Raw genomic sequence first — 26233 nt, 5'->3', positions numbered from 1 at the left:
CCTACTTTAACTTAATTTCAATATGGCTCCTAATATAACACCCTTCTAATTTATCATGAAAGTAGCTATTTGGAGAAAGAGAATTATCTTTTTTTTTTTTTTGTCTGTTTTACCTGCATGGTCGAAATGGAAGAAATTAGATTATTATTATTATTGTTATTATTACAATTTTTTTAGAGATGAGATCTTGCTCTGTTGCCCAGGCTGCAGTGCATTGGCGTGGTCATAGCTCACCACAGCCTCAACGTCCTGGCCTCAAGGACTCCTCCCACCTCAGCCTCCCAAAGTGCTGAGATTACAGGTGTGACCCACTGTGCCCAGCCTTAAATTATATTATGTCAGTCATTAACATGATAGTGTCTGTCACCTCTTCACATCCCACCTTCCCATTAACAACCTCCTAATAAAAGTTATGAGCTCATATAGAAAGAAAGTGGCTAGGAGTTTCAATAAAGCATAACTCATAGGGCTTTCCAGAGGCTACATCACCTATCCACAATTGTATGTAAAGGCTGTTAAAAATGGTCTTTCCTCCCTTTTCCAACTACATAACTGTGAGGCTAAAATTTTTTCATATTTTTCATCTAAAACAATATATTGTAACAGATTGAAAGAAGCAGATAATGTCTTCTATTCAGCCAGACATTTAAAAGATCATGAAAATGTAAAATGGTGCCATTCTTTTGACTTTTTTTTTTTTTTGGAAAATTTCCTTCAGTAAAATATTTATGTTCATATTTAAGGAATTTATTATTTTTAAGTGAATTAAATACTTTAATTTTTTGTTTTAATTTCTTATGTGAGTAACGATAGAATCCCTCTGGGCTCCTCAATTATTATCATTATTTTTTTTTTTTTTGGAGACGGAGTCTCACTCTGTTGCTCAGGCTGGAGTGCAGTGATGCAATCTCAGCTCACTGCAACCTCCACCTCCCGGGTTCAAGCGATTCTCCTGCCTCAGCTTCCCGAGTAGCTAGGACTACAGGCATGTGCCCACACCCAGCTAATTTTTTGTATTTTTAGTAGAGACAGGGTTTCACCAAATTGGCCAGGCTGGTCTCGAACTCCTGACCTTGTGATCTGCCCGCCTCGGCCTCCCAAAGTGCTGAGATTACAGGCGTGAGTCACCGCGCCCGGCCCAAGCTCCTCAGTTTTTAAGAATGTAAAGCAATCCTTTACAAAATGTTTGAGAATAGTTGGAATAATACATCATGTCTGTGAAGCCAAGATTGTAAGTTCTATTTCTCTGAGTTAGTTAGCTTCACATAACAGACGGTTAAACATGGAAAGTGGCAAGGCATCCCACAGAATAGGATAAAATTTTTGTAAATCATGTCTGATAAGGGATTTGTAACTCCAACATGTAAAAATTCATTAATGAAAAAACCCAGCCAGGTGCAGTGGTGCACGCCTGTAGTCCCAGCTATTTGGGAGGCTGAGGCAGGAGGATTGATTGAACCCAGGAGTTCAAGTCCAACCTGAGCAACATAGCAAAACTATACCTCTAAAAAGTAATAATAATACGTCCAGTTTTTATTTATTCTTATTTTTTCAAGACATAGTCTCGCTCTGTCGCCCAGGCTGGAGTGCAGCGGCACAATCTTGGCTCAGTGGAACCTCTGCCTCTCCCCGCCGGCTCAAGGGATCCTCCCACCTTAGCCTCCTGAGTAGGTGGGATTACAGGTGCCTGTCACCATGCCTGGCTAATTTTTTGTATTTTTAGTAGAGACAAGGTTTCACCATGTTGGCCAGGCTGGTCTCAAACTCCTGATAAGTCCAGTTTTTAAATGGGCAAAATATTTGAACAGACATTTCTCCAAAGAAGATGTACAAATGGCCAATAAGAAGATGAAAAGACGCTCTACTTTGATAGCCATCAGAGAAATGTAAATCAAAACCACAATGAGATATCACTTCAGACCCACAAGGATGGCTGTAATAAAAAAGATAATATCAAATGTTGGTAAGGATATGGAGAAATTAGAACCCCTTATACTGGAAATGTAAAATAGTACAGCCCCTTTAAAGTCTGGTAGTTTTTCAGAAGATAAAACATAAGAGTTACCACATTACTTAGCCATTCCATTTCTAGGTATATATCCAAGAAAAAGGAAAACACACAAAATGAACTCCACAAAGAAATCTTACACACGAATGTTCATAGTAACATTATTCATAATAGCCCAAACTGGAAACAATCCAAAGTCCATCGGCTGATACATAAACAAATGTAGGATATGCACATAATGGAATATTGTCAAAAGTAAAGTACTTAGTATATGCAAAAACATGAACTTTGAAAACACGCTAACTGAAAGCCAAAACAAGGCCAGTCATGGTGGCTCACGGTGGTAATCCCAACACTTTGAGAGGCCGAGGCAGGTGGATTGCTTGAGCCCAGGAGTTCAAGACCAGCCTGGACAATATGGCAAAACCCCATCTCTATAAATTATAAAATTTAGCTGGGCATGGTGGCACATGCCTGTAGTCCATTATCGGGAGGTCTAGGTGGGAGGATTGATTGAGCCCAGGAGGTTGAGGCTGCAGTGGGCCGTGATTGTGCCACTGCATTCGAGCCTGGGTGACAGAGTGAGATCCTGTCTCAAAGAAAAAGGAAAACTAGAAACAAAAAGAACACATATTGTATGATTACATTAAATATGGGCACATCCCTAGAGACAAAGTAGATTAGTAGTTGCCCAGGGCTTAGGGATTGGAGGGAAATGGGAGTGACTGCTAACAGGTACAGATTTCTCTTTGGGGTGATAAAATGTTTTAAATGTGTGATGGTTCTGTAAACTTGAATATATTCATAAATAAAAACTATTGAGTTATACACTTCAGATGGGTGAATTGTATGTATGTGAATCATGTCTCAAGCCAGTACTAAAAAAGAAATTATAAAAGCTTAAATACATAATATGCTTATTCTACTTTCAAACCTTTTTTTTTTTTTTTTGAGACAGGGTCTGGCCCTGTTGCCCAGGCTGGAATGCAGTGGTGTGATCTTGGTTCACTGCAACCAACACCTCCTGGGCTCAAGCCATCCTCCCACCTCATCCTCCCAAGTAGCTGGGATTACAGATACCTGCCACCACACCCAGCTAATTTTTGTGTTTTTTGTAGAGATGGGGTTTCGCAATGTTGCCAGGCTGGTCTCCAACTCCTGAGCTCAAGTGATCCACCTGCCTCAGCCTCCCAAAGTGCTGGGATTATAGGCGTGAGCCACTGTGCCTGGCCCCCCTACCTTCTTTCTTTTAGCCAGTTGTACATGGTTGTGTTATTCACAGAGAAGATAAAATTAAGTCATTGGTAATATGTATGTCTTGATAACTAGTCCAGTTTTTGCTCTACTCCTTTGATTTGGGGTCCCTGCCTGTTCCCCATTAACATCGCCTGAAAATGATATTGGGATTATAGATTATTATTTCAGAAGCAAAACTGGATTTTGATAGTTTTTGATAGTAATAAGTTTTTGGGATGCATAAGCATGGGACAGCTGTTCTTGCTACACTAAGCAGTTTGTTACTGAAGGGCATTGGAAACTTGCCCTGTTTTCTTTTCTTTTCTTTTTTTTTTAGTTTGAGACAGAGTCTCCATCTGTTGCCCAGGCTGGACTGCAGTGGTATGATCTTGGCTCACTGCAACCTCCCCCTCCCGGGTTCAAGCAATTCTCCGGTCTCAGCCTCCCAAGTAGCTGGGATTACAGGGGCCTGCCACCACGCCCCGCTAATTTTTGTTTTTTTGTTGTTGTTGTTGTTGTTTGTTTTGTTTTCAAGACGGAGTCTGGCTCTGTCGCCCAGGCTGCAGTGCAATGGCATGATCTCGGCTCACTGCAACCTTTGCCTCCTGGATTCAAGCAATTCTCCTGCCTCAGCCTCCCACGTAGCTGGGATTACAGGCATGTACCACCACGCCCAGCTAATTTTTGTATTTTCAGTAGAGACAGGGTTTTACCATGTTGGCCAGGCTGGTCTTGAACTCCTGACCTCAGGTGATCCACCTGCCTCGGCTTCCCAAAGTGCTGTGATTACAGGCGTAAGCCACCATGCCTGGCCAATTTTTGTATTTTTAGTAGAGATGGGGTTTCACCATTTTGGCCAGACTGGTCTTGAACTCCTGACCTCGAGTGATCTGCCCGTCTCGGCCTTCCAAAGTACTGGGAGCCACTCTGCCCAGCCTGTTTTCTTAAAATGACCTGTTCTGGCAACAGATTCAGGTAATAATACAACTTCATTCCTTATGGAGGCCCAGTCTCTCTTTTGGGTACTACAAAACTGTTCAGTTTTTCTTTGCCCAGTAGCATTATGGTAACCAGGCCAGAAAACAAAAATGCTTCACTCTCAGCGTTGGCTACCCAAGTGGTTCATAGCTGTTATGTTAAAAGGCTTTTTATTGTGAGAATTAAATGTGACCATAACCAGCAGGATATGCTCTTGAGCATTCTGGTTAACTTCCATTGTTAATTAACGCGGTTGATTGAGAATTACATGTATAGATTGTGTTACGAACATTTAACTACTGAGGAGCTAGGCCAGAAAAAAACATTTAGTGATGTAACTGATACTTCTGCTAATTCCCCAGGTATCTGGATAGCATTTTAGGGATTCTGTGAAATTGGTTGGGGGAAAAGACTTTCACTAATCGCTAACTGAAATTGAGCATTCCCTTTTATTATTAATGTAGGCCAGAATTTACAGAGGTAATAGTGTTAGCAGCAGCACTCATCACTCATGTAGTGAATTGGCCCCTAAAGCTTGTTATTTGATGTATTAAGTATATATTACTATAAAAAACCTCTGGAGCAAGGAGCGGTGGTACACGCCTGTAGTCCCAGCTACGTGGGAGGCTGAGACAGGAGGATCACTGGAGCCCAGGAGCTCTAGATCAGCAATGTAGAGAGAGCCTGTCTCTTTAAAAAAAAAAAAAAAAAACAGAGCAACAATACACACACACATGCTTTTTCCTTGGAAATCCCTCAGAATTTATGTATTTAAGAATATTATTCTGAGAAAAGGCTCATAGGTTTCACTAGACTGCAGAAAGATTCTGTGGCACCAAAGGAGCAACCAACTAGAGAGCATAGTTTTTTTTTTTTTTGAGACGGAGTCTCCTCTGTCACCCAGGTTGGAGTGCTGTGGCGTAATCTCGGCTCACTGCAACCTCTGCCTCCCAGGTTCAAGCGTTTCTCCCACCTCAGCCTCCTGAGTGTGTGAGACTACAGGCACATACCACCACGCCCTGCTAATTTTTGTATTTTTAGTAGAGACGGGGTGTCACTGTGTTGGTCAGGCTGGTCTTGAACTCCTGACCTGAAGTGATCCACCTGCCTTGGCCTCCCAAAATGCTGGGATTACAGGCGTGAGCCACTGCACCCGATGAGCCATGGTTTTCAACTAGGACTGCTATATGTTAGAATTACTTGAAAAGTTTTTTAAAAATATTGATAGTATGTACATTCCTAGAGATTCAGGTTTAGTTGATTGAGGGCGAGGCTTGGACATCTTTTAAAATCTCCTTCCCTTAGGTGATTCTAATGCAGAGCCAGGATTGAGAATCACTAAAGGGCTGGCTCATTTGATGTATTAAGGAGACATGTATATGTCTTATTGTGATTATGCTTGGTTGGATATCAGATTCTATGCTCTTCAGTTTCTCTCTTTTACAGATTATATGGTATACCTTACCTGATTTGGTAGGTTAATTTGAGCAAGTGGGTCTTGAGCTCCAGAATACCTATGAACACTAAAGTAATTTAAATAGCTCTCTAAATGCAAAATTGACCTTGTAACAAGAGTAAAAACAATTATAGCAGTAAACCTTGGCAGTGATTCTGCTTGTCTACAATCCTTTCCCTCTTTCAGAGGGCAAAAATCACAAATCTTAATAACAAGAGAAAAACGACCATATGTTTTAGTAACAAATTTGAGATTATATCAGGTTTATTCTTCAGTGATACTGAAAGGCTAAAAGAAATCAACAACTCATACCTTGTAGGATTCTTTGTCTACCCCATCCCCTGGCATTTTTCCAAAGCAAATCCATGATTCAGAGTGGTTTTGGGTGTTTGTTATCACTGATTACCTAAAGCAGTTCAAGTATAGATGAACTGTTTTTTGGTTCCCATATCAGTTTTATTTCTTAGTTAATCGTTATCATTTTATAGTCGGTATCTCAAGACTGAAATTCTAGTTTACGTAAAATTTCTTTTCTTTTTTTTTTTTTTTTTTTTTTTTTTTTGAGACTAAGTCTCACTCTGTTGCCCAGGCTGGAGTGCAGCGGTGTGATCTCGGCTCACTGCAGCCTCTGCCTCCCGGTCTCAAGCGATTCTCTTGCCTCAGCCTCCCAAGTATCTGGGACTACAGGCACGCACCACCATGCCTGGCTAATTTTTGTATTTTTAATAGAGATGGGGTTTTACTATGTTGGCCAGGCTGGTCTCGAACTCCTGACCTCGTGATCTGCCCACCTCGGGCTCCCAAAGTGCTGGGATTACAGGTGTGAGCCACCAAGCCTGGCCTCTTTCTTTCTTTTTTTTAGAGACAGTGTCTCGCTGTCACCCAGGCTGGAGTGCAGTGGCGCAGCCTTAGCTCACTGCAACCTTGAACTCCTGGGCTCAAGAGATCTTCCTGCCTCAGCGTCCCAGGTAGCTAGGACTACAGGTGCCTGCCACCACGCCTGGCTAAGTTGTTTTTGTTTTGTTTTGGTAGAGTCTCACTGTGTTGCCCAGGCTGGTCTTGAACTTCTGGCCTCAAGCAGTCCTCCTGCCTCAGCCTGCCTAGTAGCTAGGGCTGCAGGCACACACCACCATGCCTGGCTAATTTTTAAATTTTTTGTAGAGACCAGTGTCTCACTAGGTTGCTCAGCTGCTCTTGAACTTCTGGCCTCAAGCGGTCCTCATGCCTTGGCCTCTCAAAGTGCTGGGATTACAGGCATGAGCTACCATGCCTGGCCTAAAATTTCTTTTAATTTTTTTTTTTTCCAAGAAGTAAACCCATTGAAAGAATTCTTTATTTTGTTATGTATCCCAAGGGCCACTACAATGTCTGACACATACTAGGCACTGAGTGAATATTTCTCAGATGAATAAGAAAAATTCAAACAAACCAGAAAGGTATATGGCAGAGTAAGTGTATGTGTTGTTTGCATGTCTCCCTGCTCACCATCACTTTTTAATTTCCATGTGGCTACCTGCCATGCCTTGTTTTTTTTTTTAAGTGACTACAAATTCCATAATTTATTTAATTGGTCCTTTTTTATATGTATTTATTTAATTTTAACAAATAGAGACAGGGTTTTGTTCTCTTACCCGGGGTAGAGTGCAGTGGTGTGATTATAGCTCACCGCATCCTTGAACTCCTGGGGTCAAGCGATCTTTCCACCTTAGCCTCTTGAGTAGCTGGGACTATAGGCATGCACCACCACATCTGGCTATACATAGTTATTTAATTTATTTTCAGTCTTATGTAACTATAGTCTAGTAACTGACTCATTATATATCTTTGTGTACATGTGCAGTAGGGTGTTAATACAAGTGGAATTCAGAATCGGACATTTATATTAAATGTTGATCAGTTTCTTTTTTTCTTTTTTTTTTGAGACGGAGTCTTGCTCTGTTACCCAGGCTGGAGTGGAGTGCAGTGGTGTAATCTTGGCTTACTGCAACCTCTGCTGCCTGGGTTCAAGCAGTTCTCCTGTCTCAGCCTCCCGAGTAGCTGGGACTACAGGTGTGCACCACCACTCCCAGCTAATTTTTGTATTTTTAATAGAGACGGAGGTTTCACCATATTGGTTGGGCTGGTCTCGAACTCCTGACCTCAGGTGATCCACTCGCCTCAGACTCTCAAAGTGCTGGGATTACAGGCGTGAGCCATCGTCCCTGGCCACATTGATCAGTTTCTACTTGCCCTTGCTAACAATATGAGAATATCTTTTTCTGCTTACCCTCACCAGTGCAATTTAATTATAAAATGTTGGATCTTTGTTTTCTGGTTTATATTTGCATTTCTTTTTTTTGTTTGTTTTTGAGACGGAGTCTTGCTCTGTCATGCAGGCTGGAGTGCAGTGGCGCCATCTCTGCTCACTGCAAGCTCTGCCTCCCAGGTTCACGCTATTCTCTTGCCTCAGCCTCCTGAGTAGCTGGGACTACAGGTGCCCACCACCACGCCCAGCTAATTTTTTGTGTTTTTTAGTGGAGATGGGGTTTCACCGTGTTAGCCAGGATGGTTTCTGTTCTCCTGACCTAGTGATCTGCCTGCTTCGGCCTCCCAAAGTGCTGGGATTATTATAGGCATGAGCCACCGTGCCCGGCCAATATTTGCATTTCTTTTGAGTCTTTAAAAAGTTAATTATAAACTGTTCATATGCTTTGCCCTTTTTTTTATTTTTAAATTTTTATTAAAAAATGTTTTTTTGACACAGAGTCTCGCCCTGTCACCCAGTTTGGAGTGCAGTGGTGCGATCATGGCTCAACCTCCTGGGCTCAGGTGATCCTGCCATCTCAGCCTCCCAAGTAGGTGGGACCATAGGCGCATGCCACCATGCCCCACTAATTCTTTGTATTTTTTGTAGAGACGGGGTTTCGCCATATTGCTGAGGTTAGTCTCAGACTCCTGGGCTCAAGCAATCCTCCTGCCCACCCCCCAACCCCAAAGTGCTGAGATTGCAGGTGTGAGCCTCTGCATCCGGCTGCATTTTCTTTTTGAACCACTGGTGGTTTATTGATTGTACTTTAATAAATTTAGTATTTTTGTCATGTGTTGGAGGTTTTTTTTACGTTTGTCTTTTTTTATTTTGGTACTTTTCTCATGTGCAAATTTTAACTTACCATGTAAGTTTACTCTTTAAAGGCTTTTTTTTTTTTAAAGACAGAGTCTGGCTCTGTCACCCAGGCCCGAGTGCAGTGGTGGCAATCTCAGTTCACTGCAACTTCTCCCTCCCGGGCTCAAGCGATCCCACCGCAGCTTCCCAAGTACGTGAGACTACAGGTGTGTGGCACACACCTGGCTAATTTTTGTATTTGGGTAGAGATGGGATTCTGCCGTGTTGCCCAGGCTGGTCCAGAAGAACTCCTGAGCTCAAGGAATCCTCCCGTCTCGGCCTCCCAAAAGGCTTCTGAAGAGCTTTTCTAATGCAGAAATACATTTCACCGTATTCTGCTCTAGTTCTGTCTTGTGTTTTGTTTTTAACATTTAAATCTTTGATCTCTCAAGTTTATTTGGGCAGAAAGAGTAAAGTAGGAATTCAACTTTATTTTGATAAAATTGACTTCACAGTTATTCTAACAGATGATTATATAGTTATTCTGAAACCATTTATTGAACTATTCACCATTCTGATTTGAACATGCCACCTTTATTATTTGCTGATTTTCCATTTGCTGTTCTTTCTGAGCCTGTAGTTTCATATATGGGTAGAGCCAATAGTCCCTTATAAACTTTACAGCTTTAGTTCCTTGAGCAAGCTATTCATAAAGTTCTTATATGTTAGGAAAGCATCCTAATTTTAATTTTGAATTACAGTGGTCAACATGTCTTTTTTTCTAAATAAGTAAATGCTTACCAGTGGTGCAAGCTAATTTATTCCAAAGAAAAGAGTTTATTTCTCCTAGGTAATTAAAAAAATCTGAACAGATACTTTTTTTAAACTTTTCCAAACTGGTGTTTTGACTGAATTGTTCCATGAAATACTAATTCCACTAAAAAAAAGGGGGAGTAGTGGGGGAGAAAAGTGATAGGGGCAGTGCTTCCCTCTTTATGCTCGGATATTATCAATATATATTGCCATTTATAGATGTCAGGATGTCCTAGAAAAAAGGCAAAACAAAACATCATATAAATTAACTTTTTTTTTTGAGACGTAGTCTCTGTCAACCAGGCTGGAGTGCAGTGGTGCTATCTCGGCTAACTGTAAGCTCCGCCTCCTGGGTTCACGCCATTCTCCTGCTTTAGCCTCCCGAGTAGCTGGGACTACAGGCGCCCGCCACCATGCCCGGCTAATTTTTTGTGTTTTTAGTAGAGATGGGGTTTCACCATGTTAGCCAGGATGGTCCCAATCTCCTGACCTTGTAATCTGCCCGTCTCAGCCTCCCAAAGTGCTGTGTGGCTTTGTCACCCAGGCTGGAGTGCAGTGGCGCAATCTCACTCACAGTAACCTCTGCCTCCTGGATTCAAGCAATTCTTGTGCCTCAGCCTTCCAGGTAGCAGGGATTACAGGCACACACCACCACGCCCAGCTAATTTTTCTGTTTTTAGTAGAGACTGGGTTTCACCATGTTAGCCGGGCTGGTCTTGAACTCCTGGCCGCAAGTAATCTGCCTGCCTCGGCCTCCCAAAGTGCTGGGATTGTAGATGTGAGCCACCACACCTGGCCTGTATAAATTAACATTTATCTGGCTTATTTGACCATCCCTTTTTGTGGTACACAGTAGTATTCTGAACAACAATTTGAGAATTAATACTTTTATTTTTGCTTCAAGTGCTGGCTACTATTTTAGGCATTTTTTTTCAAAAATTAAATTTCTATAATAAAAGTAAAACTACCTTACCAAAGGATTTGGGGAATATTGAAAGAAAAGGGGAAAAAAAATCAGCCTCTAATTCTACTACTTATCTTCCAAGGATGACCAGTCTAAGCATTTGAATATATTTTAAAAATCTCTTTAATTGCAGATTTCTTTTATAGTTTTCATTGTATTGTACATACAATTGTGAATTGTGTTTTTAAAATTTCTTTACATCGAAATAAGATTTCCATGTCATTTCATGCATTTTCTTTGTGGCGCAGGATGAATGCTTTAACAGCAGTGTTTCTCAAAGTTGGTCCAGGAACCCCAAGGGTTCCTAAGGACTTTCAGAGGATCTGTGACTTCAACCTCTCTCATAATAAATCTAAGACATTATTTGCCCTTTTTCACTCCTAATCTCTCACGGGCATACAGTGGAATTTTTCAGCATCTGTATGATCTGATATGGCAGCAGATTGAATGCAGAAGCAGATGTGAAAATTCAGCTGCCTTTTAAAAAGTCAAACATTGAATAGATTTATAAATACGTAAAAAGCGACATTCTTATTACTGAATTTTAAGTTATTTTTTATAAAGAAAAAACGTAAAAAGTTTTATTTGTAAATCAATCAATATTTAAATTTGTTTTAATTTCTAATATGGTAAATATTGATAAAACCCACATAAAAGCTCTTTGTGGTTCTTAAATTTTAAGAGCGTAGAGGGGTCCTGAGACCATAAAGTTTGAGAGCTGCTGTTTTATAGTATTTAATACAAAAGTAAGTTTATTTGAATAAAAAATACTTGATCACTTGGTTTTATTATCTTTATGCAAGTTACTTCTGATTACAAATACAATCGTCCCTCAGTATCTGTGGGGCATTGTTGCCAGGACACCCCCTTAGATACCAGAGTCCATGTGTGCTCGTGTCTCTTATATAAAATAATGTATTTGCATATAGCTTACATATGTCCTCCCAAATACTTAACTCATATCTAGATTATAATAACGTCATATAATACAAATGCCATGTAAATAGTTGTTATACTGTGTTGTTTAGGAAATAATGATAAATAAAAAGGCTGTACGTGTTTAGTGCTGTCTTTTTTTTTTTCTCTCTGAGTATTTTCAATCCACCCTTGGTTGAATCTAAGGATGCGGAGCCCACAGATAAGGAAGGACGATTGTACACATAGGTTCTAGGAAACACACTTCTCTTTTATAAGAGGATATTTTTATGCTTTGTAATGTGACATTGCATCTGAGGACTTTATTGTTCATGAATTAAGTTAGGCATGAGATTTTTAAAACAGTAACTTTAGTTCACTGTTGTTTTTTTTCCCCAGGCAGCTGAGTATGTCCCAGAGAAGGTGAAGAAAGCGGAAAAGAAATTAGAAGAGAATCCATATGACCTTGATGCTTGGAGCATTCTCATTCGAGAGGCACAGGTTTAGTGATATAGGATTACATTTCCTTCTCTATGGGTCCAATCACACTACTTGGTTCTGCAGTGAATAATATTTTCATAATCCTAACATTGTAAATGCTGTTTATTGGTTTTCAATTTTAGAATCAACCTATAGACAAAGCACGGAAGACTTATGAACGCCTTGTTGCCCAGTTCCCCAGTTCTGGCAGATTCTGGAAACTGTACATTGAAGCAGAGGTTACTATTTTATTTTATTTTTTCTTATATCAGCATCTGATGGGAATTGCAGCATTCACTGTAGTGATAGAAAACAAGTTAGGAACATAGCCAATTAGGACAAGGAGGATTTAAATGTGTCTTACCTTTATTTTGTAAAATAGGTATAAAGGAGTAATTAAAATGAATTTTTGAAATTTGGGTCTTTTACAAGCTGATGATTGTTGCATTTTGGAGTTGCAACAACATTAAAACAGTTTCAATGGTATTGGAGTGCTTTAGCCTTTTATTTACTTGTCATGTGTCAATTTATTGCCTCCTGTGTCATTTATTTAGAACTCATTTTTCTTTTTATTCCTACTTACAAACTAATATGAATGGGAGTATATGAAAATACAGAAATGTTAACTTAGTTTTTCATAGAGTATTTTGAGTGTCTGGTGAAATGAAACATTTTAAGAGAAGAATTACTTCACATTTTAATTTTGTGAAAATGCATGGTTTATCAATGTAAGCACTTCAATAATTTAACGATTTTTCTGTAAGATAGTTTATATTATGCAAGAATAAGCTAATGTGATTCAAACCTATTTAATCCTATTTAATCATAATTTTACCCAATGATACTTTGATTTTTTTTCTTGCTTTTTATATCTTGAAATTTGAACCCAGGCATGTATATTTTAAAGAGTAAGGACCCCATTCATGATTATGGTTAGGAGGAAAATGTTAATTTTTGAAGACTGGAATTAGTAAAAATGATAATAAAAGTTTTAATGTGTCAATAACAATTGGCACCAAGTAGTCATTTTCAGGTTATTAATATAAATTAATGATATGGAAGGGGTAAGATGTAAATAACTGATATCCACGTTAAGCTGAAAATTATATGCATTTCTTTTTGTAACTTATGCAGTACTCTTATTTTTAATATTAATTTTGTGATATAGATTTTCAGCATAATCAAGTACACTGCAGCCTCAACATAACATTTTCTGCTGTACCTGAAATTTGATAATATTTAGGTCTGTTTTGGACCTATTCAAAGGGCTTTGGTCATCAGCAGTACTGAATATACTTCAGCACAACACAGTGTCATCTGTGATATGTCCTCAGAATGGACCCAACCAATAGCAGATTTAAATAGAGGCTACGGTGTACTCATTGTATTTGTGCTATGGTTTAGATTGTATTACTTGGTGGGGAGGGAAATTACTGGATAATAGCAGGAACATTGTGTGTGTTTTATTTTTGTGTGTGTGGTTGTGTATGTGGTATGTATGTTTGTGTGTTTGTATGTATGAGAGAGATTGTGCCTTATGTGGAGTCTGGTAGTTTTGGCCCATGACCATACCTTAAAGTTTCATCACCTATCCTCTGGGACCATTTCTTTCCTTAATATATTTAAATCACCAAAGTAGCTTGGCACAAAACAGGTGAGGCCTGTCTGAAATATGCTGAAGCCCGTGCTGCTTTGTATTAACTCATTAAAACAAGGAACCTGGATCACCTGCACCTGATCTGCATTCTAGTCTGGCTTTAGAAACACATTAGACTTAAATTCAAACGCACCAGAAATGAAAATAATTGATATATAATTGTTTTTGTATAGTGAAGTAGAACTTTCTGAGTTTTTGAAATTTCCTTGTTTCTCAATTATTCAGGCATTATTCATGCATTTTATTATAGCGTAAGTTAAACTGAAATAGGCAGTTAGATACTCCATTCTGTAACTCTGAACACAATGGGTTTGTTTCTCCAATTTCCTAGCTGTAAGTTACAAACTGCATCCTAAAAAAACGTTTCAGGAAGACCAGATGTTACTCCAAGGGGCTGAAAGTTGTCTACATAACAGGCTCAATTCATATAATGAAATGAAGAGCTGCTAGCAGTTGCCTGATTTATTTAGTTGGTAATATTTGCAGTTACTTCACACACACAAACATACACATGTGCACAAATAGGTATATATAACATGTATTAAGAACAAATGGTAAATAATATATATGTATATTTTTAAAAATTTATATTTTTGGTTTAGGAATTAAGGTTTTAAATTGAATGCTGGTTTTAGAAATGCATATCCTGAGCTGTGTTTTTCTCTTTCCTGGTTTGCTGTTTAATTTTTTATTTTCACATTTTATATTTTTGTTTAGCCTGTGAGAGGCTAAAGTTTTCTTTGATCATATCACTCAATGTGGCCATTAATATTTCTGGAGAAGACACAAACCTATTTATAATACTTTTTAAAAATCCGAAGTGATAATAAGAATGTTTTTACATTGAAAGTAATACTTAAGTGTTTACATAACATTCTGTATGCACTCAAGAAAATAAAGTTTTGTTAATACATTTGTTGTAACTCAGTACTTCATGGTGGGAAAATTGTAATGTTCATTTCTTTATATTCTGCTAAGCCAACTTGTGTGACTCCAAATACCTTTTTTTAATAGAAAATACATACATCTTTAGTAACGGAAGATAATTTGCTTCCCCAGAGAAACTCCTTGCAAATCCTATTTAAGTACAAAATGTCAAAGGAAAAAAGTATTAAACTTTTTTTAAAAATTTGAAACATCAGTTGGAAATGAGAGCATATTAATTACTTTTAAAAAAAGTTAATGATGCTGCTATATGAGCCAGTGCATCAGATTTGCTCATAACTGAGAGTTGAGCAGTATCTATTTAGCTATGTAAAATTTGGATTTAAAATGTCATTCTGAATTTGTCACATGCTTTCATTTTTTTGCTGTAGTGTGGAAATTGTTGGAGGTAAAATTATCTTGCTCTAGTGAATGGCATTTAGGACAAACTTCTGTGTATTCTTAATATATAATTTCAAAAACTAGGCCAAATTACTTTGGTGTTATATATAATACATAGGAGATAACATTTTGCCTCCACTCCCTGAAATACTTTGTTCTACTCTTTATTCCAAAACTGCTAGGTCACATGATTTAACAGTATTATTATAAGATGAGCAAGTCATTAATTGTATGACTATTCTTAAAGTGATAGTTATCAAGTATAAAGTTTAAATATCACTATGATATGAAAGTACTTTTGTGACTTCTTAGTTTCAAATAAAGGAAACATTTAAATATGTCTCCAGCTATTTAATCGGATAAGGATATCTTAAATGCAGTTTAGTATATTTTTGGATTTAATAAATGAGAGGTTTTAAACACTTGAGTTAAGTGGAATGCCCCAGTCAGAGCCTCAGTGCTCTTTAAAGAACTACTTTTTACAATGATCAAAAAGGTCACTAAATAATCACAAAATTGAGAAAACCTACAGAATTTTGACATATTCTTTTAAATTGTTCTGCCCCACCCAGCCTGTGGTTTCTGTAGCTTTTCATGTAATTAGGTGATGAGTGACAACATGTAAGCTACAATATCTTATTATTAGAGAAGTAATTTGTTTTGAATCGGGCCACATTCATAAGGAATTTTTTTACTGAAGCATGTTTTTTATTGGTGGCTGAAGGAGAAATGAAGAAGGTAATGCTGCTGGTAATAGCAACGATGTATCTTGCTGTCTGTGAAAGCTGTATTTCTTTAATAAAAGCATATAGAGAATTGATTGTTTTATTTAAAATTTTTACAAAAGATGAATTCATTTCTCTATACTTGGTTTTTCCTTCCTTATAAATAATGGGTTGTGTAGCATACATTTCAGTTTTTCAAAATGACCTTTCTTCTTGGAAAATGGAAGTGAACTCAGGATGCAACATGAGTGTCCTAAATTGAAATAAACTTTTCCACTGTTGATACTGTTTTAATACCTTTACATAGCAATTTAAATTACTGTATTATAATGTTTTCTTTCTGTTGAGCAATGTGATTTTAAAATGCAGATACAATTACTGCATTATATAGATTATGGTGATTTCTATACTTCAGCTTACAGCCTTTTTACCAAAAAAAATCTGTACTCTTTTCTTATAGATCTACACTTTTCCTGTTTGTAATAAATGTTGGTCCATGTCTGTGTGATTATTCAGATTTTTACTTTAAAACTCAATATGCTTTTTTATCTAGTTTCTTAGATGCATATATAAATGTAGAATAGAGATGTAAAAGAAAAAAGTACTTGTAAACAGAACTGAGTGATAATCTGAAAGTGCTTTGAATAAAGTACTGTTTGATAAGCAAAGGAAATATTTGCATGTTGACTATAACAAGTAGTAAACTATTTTAGGTTTTATTGAATTATCTGATTCCATCCCTTTTCCCTATCCATTCTATAACAGAGATGTTTAGATGCTGTCACTTCTACTAACATGGTCTATACATTTTTTCCCTTGGGACTTTTTTTCTCAGCCAAAGCAACTACTTTCAAAAGGATGTAGTCACTTAGATAATGACATTTCTTTAAATAAAACTGTATGTTTTCTAATCTTTATAATTTCTAGATAATTCTTTTATGTGAAATGTAGCCATTTATTTTCAAGCAAAATCTTGTGCTAACCAACCTGATTGCCTATGTATTTCTCAGCTTTATAAAGCAAAACTAATCTCTGCAGTCATTAGTAAACACATTGAAAATATATGGTCATTTTCTTTACCCTGCAAAGACTCTTACGTTTTAAACTCAGCTTCTTTATATTCTATTCTTTGGTGTAATAAGAGTCATGATATATTCTGAAATTGTGGAAAAAGGTTTATGATAAAAAATGCATATACATTCTAAAATTAATGGTGAAACAAAAAGGACTATTGGATCAGACAATTTGAAGTTTTTGGGGGAGGTAGTAATGTTTTACCTAAATTTCCTAGACATTCATGGAATAACATAATAATATATAATACCTAATACTTAGTTGTTAAAAGTATTGGGTATTATAGTCATTAGGATCATAGGGGATAATTTTGGTTCAAAACTCTATCCCTGTCCCAAAAGGTATTAAAGATACGCTGCAACGTAGCATCCATGAATCAACACAAACATGTAAGCCCCTCATAATATCACAGAGCTAGAAACCTCCATATTTGGAAATAAAACTAATTCTAACACATGAGACTTTTTACAGTGCTGAGCATTTTTGGTTATAACTTGAGCTCAGGGGAATCAGGTGGCAATTGACTTTCCTTTATAAAACAAAAGGACCAGTTTAAGTCAAAAGCTTAAATATTTTCTAATGGATTGTTTGTATTTTCTTTAACGCATCAGCTTTGAAACAGCTATTCCTTTGGAATGAGTCTGGTTCAAGGCACTTCCAGGAAATGAAGATGTCTAAAATATTACCAGTGACATCTGTAAAAAGTTGCACCTCTAAATAAATGTGGACAATGCATTTATTAGTTGTAACTTATTACTTTCAATTTTATTACTTTAATTTTACTGAATTTTTAAACTTTAAATTTTATTATTAAACCGGTTTGCTCCTAGCAACTTGGTAGCAGAAAACAGTTGGTTTGTATAATGGCATAATAGGTTGAAGTCTGCATCTAGATTTTTTTTCCCCACATACCAGAATCCACAACAGTTTGAAAAAAAATTGTGAATATTTGCTTTGAATACAACTTCTTGAGAAACTCAGCTGCTTTTCTAAGACTCAGGAAAGCATAATGTGGGTAAGTTTTACCATTTTGTATGCTAGACCTCCAAAGAAAAATTTTCTATTTGCAAGTGTTAATTAAGCAATAGTTCTAAAGACAAATTGACATCAGCGATAGGATTCAAATGTAGTTTTGAAATAGTACATTGCACTGTAGTAAGGGTCAAAGATAACAAGATACCAAAGCCATTTTTAGTCTTTCTGAAATGAAATCTAAATACTTCTATTCATGTGACAGAACATGTTCAGTTACAACCTTTTATTTAAATGCAACATTTCAGCTCTAGCATGTACTGTTGACATTTTAAGTCTTCCTTTGTCCTAAGATTCATATTCTGCAACTTTTCATACTGGATTTGAAGAAAAAAGAAGGTTGGCCATTTTGTGATGATGGTTTCCTTGGAAATTTTTTCATTCACCAGACTATGACTACTGTACATTTTACATATAGTTGAAGTGGACATAATGTTTTAAGTCAGAAATTTTTAGAGCTGGAAGATGAATTAGTTTAGCCCCCTCATTTTATATGTGAGTAAAATAAATCAAGACATTGTTATCCCTGGAGCCAAAGTTTACAAACTTCACTGCTTTAGAATCACTTGGAAAGCTTTTAAAGCATACAAGCGTCCCAGTTAGCATACCAGCACTGCTGACTCAATCTCTAGAGGACGGACATATGGTATGTGTTTCTGGCAGCTAGTTTTGGGAATTGAGGCTTTGCAGGGCAGTAATTGAATCTTACTGCTGTCAGTAAATTTTATAGTTTGCAGAATATTCCCTATACTTGCCTGGACAATAAAGTGATTAGTCTCTGGCTTGCTTTTTGTATATAATCGAGTGATCTTTGAAGCATCTACTATGTGCTTAGTATATTGTGACTGTTAGATTCACAGTCAGGGTCAGGGTTAGGGTTACGCTGTTTTAACTGTAACCGTTTTTTTACTAACTGAGTTTATTCTTGGGTTTGAAAACTGATTTTCTGGTTGCATAAACTTTTTTTAAAAAGACAGTCACATGAGTGCCAAACTAAGAATCAGATAACCTTTAAGGACACTTCAAGTGTTACGGGAGAATCATCTAAGCTGAAGAATGTGGCTTAAAAGAATTAACTGCAGCTAACTTGTACCCTGTGTAGAGTTTGAACAAGAGTGCCACATCTTGGTATTTATTTTTGGTTTGTTTAGCTAACATCCTTTTATTTCAGTGCAACTTCAGTGTTGTGCTGGTACTTCTCATTCTTCTGGGTGGTGGGGAATGGGATGTTTTCTCACAAATAACCAGTTATTTCTAACTTACTATAGTCAGGTTCAGTCCATTTCTGAGCTTTTCACTAGAAAGATCTGTAGTGTTTCTCAACCATTTTAAACCTATATCCTTACAAAAATGAAAACTCAAATGCTTCCTTAATGGCTTTTGACAGTTTTAAAGTCAAATTTGATGACTAAAAAGTCCACCAGTGGTAATTTTAGAATGGTCTTTTCAGCTGTAGTTAAGAATCTAAGTACTAATGATATTTAGAATTACATTAGACTAAATTTTATAAAACTTAAATATCCAAAATGACAACACTACTAAGTATTACAGAAGTGCAGTGTCATTGGAGGGAAGATTGTCAGCAAAATAACTTTGTTTCCTGTGTTTGTACATTTCTTTTAGTTCCCTCATCCACCATTTCCTTTGGTTTTGGCTATCGTGTATGAAGAGAATTTTTGAAGGTTTTGTGCTTCCCGTATTTGGGGTATGGTATTGGGTATTAGGTGAAAAAATGCTTAAAACTTTGATTATTTAGGTTATCAGAGTTGAAGATCCAATCACGGCAGATCACATGGTTTAATCTGCTTTGTATTGGTTGAATAGCAAGAGCATTGCTTTTAGGGTTTACAAACTGACAGTTATTTAAGCAATTTTTGTAATGCATTTGTAACTTTATTTTGAAATTACTTTGAACTTACAAAAAAGTTGCAAGAACAATGCAGAGAACTCCCATATATATTTTGCACTGCTTTTTAACATCTTGACATAAGTGCTTTACTGAATCTTTATTTTTTTCCGAACTATAGGAGATTGCATTGCATATATTATGAACTTTAATGCTTTGATGTGTTTGCTAATAACAAAGATTCTTATACATACACACAGTTGAGTGATGCAATTCAGGAAATGTAACATTAGTAGAATAATCTGCAGTCTATGTTCTACTTTTGTCATGGTAATACTCTTAAATTTCTTCGGATTCATTATCTAATCCAAGGCCATTATATAATTGTCATTCCTCTTAGTCTCCTTCAATGTGGAACAGCCCCTCAGCCTTAATTTGTTTTGTTTTTGAGTCTTGCTCTGTCACCCAGGCTTGAGTGCGGTGGCCTGATCTCGGCTCACTACAACCTCAGCTTCCTGAATAGCTGGGACAAGTGTGCTCCACCACACCCAACTAATATTTGTATTTTTAGTAGAGATGGGGTTTCACCATTTTGGCCAGGCTGGTCTCAAATTCCTGACCTCAAGCCTTCCAAAGTGCTGGATTACAGGCGTAAGCCACTGCACCCAGCCCTCGGCCTTAATTTGAATTTGTTTGATGCTTCATCATTAGATTTAGGTTATAGGTTTTAGCTGAAAAGCCACCAAAATGGTCATGTATCTTTAGTGTATTTCATCCAGAGGCATAGTAATGTTCATTTGTCCCATATTGGTGATGTCAGTTTTCATGATGTGGTTCAGGTGTTGACCAGCTTGTCCACTGTGTAGTTAATATTATTCCTTTGATAATTAATAGAAAAAATAATGGGGAGATAATTTGAGACTAAATATTGTATTCTCTTCTAACAACTGTCCACTCCATTTAAACCCTATTGATTCTTGGTTGAATCAGTGATATTTTTCCATGGAATTATCTGGTGTTTTTCAATATGTTTATTGAGTGGAAACAGGTATTCTATTCATGACTCAAACTTTATTGTGTTTGAAAACTATTGGAAAGTCCTAGCTTTCCCCTCCCTACCATGATTTTTTTCATTTAAGAAGCTTACTAGTGAGTATAGTTAGTAAAGATAATTTTCAGGATTTTGTCAAATATAAAATCATTTACTGTAAATGATGCCTGTCAATTCTGTCATAAATCATATGGGGAAGAAAACTTAAAAATTATTACTTCAAGCATTAGGTTATATATATTGTGTGTTACATATATATTATATATAAACTGTATGATATAGGAAATGGATATCTATATTGATTTACTTGACCAAATGGCAAATTATTTTAAATAAGAATTTAGATATTTTAAAAATAATGCCATCTTTCGCTTTGTAAACAAATAGTCAAAAAGATCATCTAGACAAATACGCGATCATTTGCAAATGCTACATTATTTAACTCGTTAAAAGTTTTCAGTTGTTAGCAACACAAATAATGAAATTCTTAGCACTTTAAAGGAAATAGTTTCTATTAGCAATTAAAGATGTCAGATTGCTTATCCATGGGAATATTTGCCAAAAAGGTTCCTTTTTAAATTTGAATTTCCTGAGTTCACAGAATAGTTAGGAGATTAGCATTTAAATAACAGGTATTCCAAGTCAAAATAACTTTGAAAAAAAGTGTTTTATCTGGCTGGGCGCAGTTGTTCATGCCTGTAGTCCTAGCATTTGGGAGGCCAAGATGGGCAGATTGCTTGAGCCCCAGGAGTTTGAGACCAGCCTGGGCAACGTAGTAATCACCCCATCTCTAAAATACCTTTTTTTTTTTCTTCAACAGAAAATTATTATTCAAGTTCAGTTTTTTATTATGGGGGAGGGCAACTACTCTGTCCTGTGCCTCAACTGCAGGGTCAGAATTTTTCTTACTCTGTTACTGTAACAGTGGTCTGATCATATTTGGTAGTATGGAAAAGGTATGTTTAAAAATGTCTTCATTTATTTAAAGAAATGCAGTGCAAGGAATCTGCAGGTAACTCTATAAAGGATATATGCAGAAATAGGAATGAAAGAATTTGAAATCTGGGGACCCTAGGATATTCTGCTTGCAGCTTCCTTATTACTAGGACCTTAGCCAAACAATTTAATGTTTTTTCTTTCCGACTTTTTATTATAAAAATTTTCAAACAAATTTGAAAGAATAATATATAGTCAATACCTGTGCACCTCTACATAGGCTCAATAAATGCTTTATATTACTCTGCTTATATAAAGAATAGTACCCTGTAAAACCACAAAGAATAGTACCCTGTAAAACCACAATACCATTATCACACTTAAAAGGAACAATAATGTTCAAATTTTTGTTTTTTTGAGACGGAGTCTCTGTAGCCCAGGCTAGAGTGCAGTGGCACAATCTCTGCTCACTGCAGGCTCCACCTCCTGGGTTCACGCCATTCTCCTGCCTCAGCCTCCCAAGTAGCTGGGACTACAGGCGCCCGCCACCACTCCTGGCTAATTTTTTTTTTTTTTTTGTATTTTTAGTAGAGACGGGGTTTCACCGTGTTAGCCAGGATGGTCTCGATCTCCTGACCTCGTGATCCGCCTGCCTCGGCCTCCCAAAGTGCGGGGATTACAGGCGTGAGCCACCGCACCCGGCCCGTTCAAATCTAATTTAATATTCAGTTCATGCTTAGATTTTTCCTCCATGTGGGCTTCTAGTCGCTAGCCATTATACGAACTGACCTAAGAAATCTAAAATACAGTATAATTGTGGAAATAGCTATTAATATATAGTAGGTTTATAACTGACTCTTATTTTTCTTTGATCAGGAGTTTTTTGCATTCTTCATTAGCTGTCTCAGTATTAGGTCTATCAATATTTTGGTGGGCATTTGAAAAAATGGATTATATATAGCTACTCACAACCACATAAAATTGCTTCAGAGAATTTAAGCAAACCTTTTTAGAAGATTTTATGGTACAATAACTTCTGTGTAGCCAGGTTATCCTTTGTATAAAATCTTATCTCTAAAATTCTAGTTGCTATTCTCCATACTTCCATAGTTTTTAAATTTTTAGCTGTAGATACTTGGACTTAATTTCAGAGAGTACAAAGGAATGCTGTACACAAAAGGGGCAAATCTTTGTAATTTTGGATTTTAAGAAATTTATAAGAGCATGTATTTTCTTACCTTTTTGAGACAGGGTCTCACTCTGTTGCCCAGGCTGGAATGCAGTAATGTAATCATGGCCTACTGCAGCCTTGACCTGCACAGGCTCAGGTGATCCTCCCACCTCAGCCTCCAGAGTAGCTGGGAATACAGGTGCATACCACCACACCCGGCTAATTTTTGTGGTGTTTTGGGTTGGTTGGTTGTTGTTTTTGGTAGAGACAAAAATAACAAAATTTTGTATTTTTTTGTTTTGCCATGTTGCCCAGGCTGGTCTTGAACTCCTGGACTCAATCAAAGAACATATTCTTTACCACTTTGAATATTTGTTTACATTCCACATTATAGAGAGAGCAGTAATTTTTACATCTGTTTCTGGGTTAGGAATTAGGAGTGTTATTAAAATGACATTTACTTAAATCAAGGCCAAAACTAAGGATTTAGGTAGAGTGTATTAGCCTTTCAATACCTGCTTATTAAACAGTTGTTTTCATACTTTTCAAAGATGTGTAGAAGTTTTGTAAATAAGTTTTCTGATAGGATAAACTAGATTCCCTATGATCTGTTATTTATTTATCATTGTTTTGAGACAGAGTCTCACTCTTGCCCAGGCTGGAGTGCAGTGGCGCAATCTTGGCTCACCACAGCCTCTGCCTCCTGCATTCAAGCAATTCTCCTGGCTCAGCCTCCCGAGTAGCTGGGATTACAGGCGCCCATCACCACACCTGGCTAATTTTTGTATCTTTAGTAGAGACAGGCTTTCACCATGTTGGCCAGGCTGGTCTCGAACTCCTGACCTCAGGTGATCCACCCGCCTAGGCCTCCGAAAATGCTGGGATTACAGGCATGAGCCACCATGCCCAGCCTGATCTAAAAGGAAGTTTTTACTAATTGAGATTATGAAATTTTATGAAAAATAAAAATGAAAGAGGGGCACAATATCTAGCTCTGTATTTAAAAATATTAAAAGGATCTTGACTTTTCTAGTTAATGGGAAAATCTGATTTATTAAAACTAAATCTTTATTTCCAGTTATTTGTAATTTGTGGTGCATCAGGCTTAGGGATTCAGGATAAACTTTTTGAGCACATCTCCAGTCTATGCCACTGAAAACTCAAGTATCTTCGTGTAGCTACCTGATATTCCTCAGTTGATTGTAAGTAAACCACTATGATGTTGCATCAGAATTTGTATTATTTACCTATAAAACAGTTTGCAATTCTAAGCATCCCACAATTGAAGTGTTTTGGAATTTTACTTTAGTGTATTCAGTTATGCTTGTAAGATACTTTTATGGGTAAGAAGAAAAGTTTACAAGCTGCAGTTTGTCATTTTTAGGAGACTGTGCAAACTAAAAATGCAGAATTGCATTGTTAGCAAACCTTGGAAAGTAATTTTGTATGTGGAGGACTAGTCCTTAAAAGTTCCCAAAAATTGTGGCCTTTTAGTAGAATGAAATTTACTGATGCCTACTGACGTATTTGCCTGGGTTATAGTCACATAAAATTGTCCAAAGTATTAACACCTTTTTTTCAATAGTACAGTTGGCTGTTGAATTTAGAGATTCTCAAGAAAAGTCATCTGGTAGTAACTTTGTAGACCCCCCCCACCATCTGTATATTTTTATAGGTTTTTATGTGGATATAGGTAAAAAAAAAAAAAAAAAAAAAAAAAAGTAGGCCGGGCTTGGTGGCTCATGCCTGTAATCCCAGCACTTTGGGAGGCTGAGGTGGGCAGATCACTCGAGGTCAGGAGTTTAAGACCAGCCTGCCCAACCTGGTGACACCCCGTCTCTACTAAAAATACAAAAATTAGCCAGGTGTGGTGGTGTGCACCTGTAATCCCAACTGCTTGGGAAGCTGAGGCAGGAGAATTACTTGAGCCCTGGAGGCGGAGGTTGCAGTGAGCCAAGATCATGCCACTGCACTTCAGCCTGGGCAACAGAGTTAGACTTTGAAAATGTCTTTTTTCAGGTTCTTCCATCCACGTTATTTTTTCAGGGAAGATGAGGACATTATCTTCCTAAATTGCTTCTAAAATTTATTAACTTTTCCAGTATCTGTTGTGTAAATGCATGCCAGACACTGCATGGGAAGATGGGGGATGGTGAGTCAAGGAAATCTGGAAGAACAGGACTTGTGAACTGAGGTTTGAAGTACATGTATGAGTTAAGCAGAGAATACCTGGCAGAGACTGCCAGTGCAGAGGCCTTAAAGGAAAGAGAGAAAACATGCTTTATTTGATGAGTTGAAACAATTTTAGCTTGATGATTTATAATTTTTTACATTTTAGAAATAGATGAATGGCGTGTTTTTTTAATTTTTAAGCTGAATTTTGCTTCTAGTCATTCCCAGTATATTAAAGCAGATGACTTGTGGCTTACATGAACGTTATAGAAATATGAGAATAATATAGAAATATTATAGAAATATGAGCTTAATGGTCATTAGCTCATCTAGAATTGTAACTAAGCAGTGAGGGAGAATAATTGGAGAATAAGCATGAACATCTGAAATAATTGCTAGGTTAATAAGTTGGCTGTAATTTTGCTCTAGGAAGAGCTTAAGTTGAGATATCATTTATAATTCTGGGCCCTTATTTTACTCAAATGCCTACATAAATTTATAAGTTAAATGACTGTGGAAGCTTCCTGTTCAGTTCTCAAAAAAAAAAATTACATGTTGATTTATAAATTCTCTTTTGGTTTCTTTTTCTTTATTTTTAGTTTCTATTTGAGTATTGAGAAACTAATGCAATTAAGAAGCCATAAAATTTTCCCTTTAATAGTCTTCATAGTGATAGAGGAAAATATGACAGTAATTGGCCAGAGTTTTCACTTTTTGAGAGGGGGGAAAAACATTTCCTAAGATAAAAAATTGGTTATTTTCCATAGTAGGTAAAACCTGAGAAGTTGCATGAGTTTGATTCCTAGAAATGTTTTTACCATGAGTAAAATTTGTTTTTACTAAATGGGAATCCTAAGATACCACATTGTCAGCGTCTAGCTTATCCAATGACATACAGTTTCTAAATTGACTTATTTTGTACAGAAAAAAGATTGCTTATTTTATATGAATTTTTTAAATGAAAAAATGGAAAGTTTTCCCCCCTTTTGGATAAATATTTAAGTTAATTTGCATGTGTTTACTAAAAGGGATAATTTTACCAAAGGGACAAATATTTAATAACCAAGATTAAGAGATACTACTTATTTTACTGATTCTAGTATCAAAGTCTGAAACTTAGTTTTAAACAGAACCCTGTAAAATGTTTTGATGTCTTCTGGATACTTTTGGAATACCTAAAGACTGGTTAAAATTGAGAAAAGCGAAAGCACAAGAACAGTAGTTTCCAAACATCTCTCAAAACCCAAAAACATCGCGCCATTGCACTCTAGCCTGGGCGACAGAGCAAGACTCTGTCTCAGAAAAAGAAAA

The 26233-nt window shown here is 36.9% G+C and overlaps 1 protein-coding gene across 2 annotated transcripts in view; it reads left to right on the top strand.

The window, feature by feature from the left end:
- Positions 1–26233, top strand: part of CSTF3 (cleavage stimulation factor subunit 3) — a 78388-nt gene that overhangs the window by 9394 nt on the left and 42761 nt on the right. For both annotated transcript variants that reach the window (XM_057299137.2, XM_055094266.3), the window contains 2 exons: positions 11852–11953; positions 12076–12171. In XM_057299137.2, the coding sequence (XP_057155120.1) occupies positions 11852–11953; positions 12076–12171 (198 nt within the window). The remainder of the gene's footprint in view (positions 1–11851; positions 11954–12075; positions 12172–26233) is intronic.

Source organism: Pan paniscus, chromosome 9, assembly GCF_029289425.2.
Source record: "Pan paniscus chromosome 9, NHGRI_mPanPan1-v2.0_pri, whole genome shotgun sequence".
Taxonomy (NCBI): domain Eukaryota; kingdom Metazoa; phylum Chordata; class Mammalia; order Primates; family Hominidae; genus Pan; species Pan paniscus.
The sequence above is the reverse complement of the archived record's forward strand: the minus strand, read 5'-3'. Positions and strand labels throughout refer to the sequence as shown.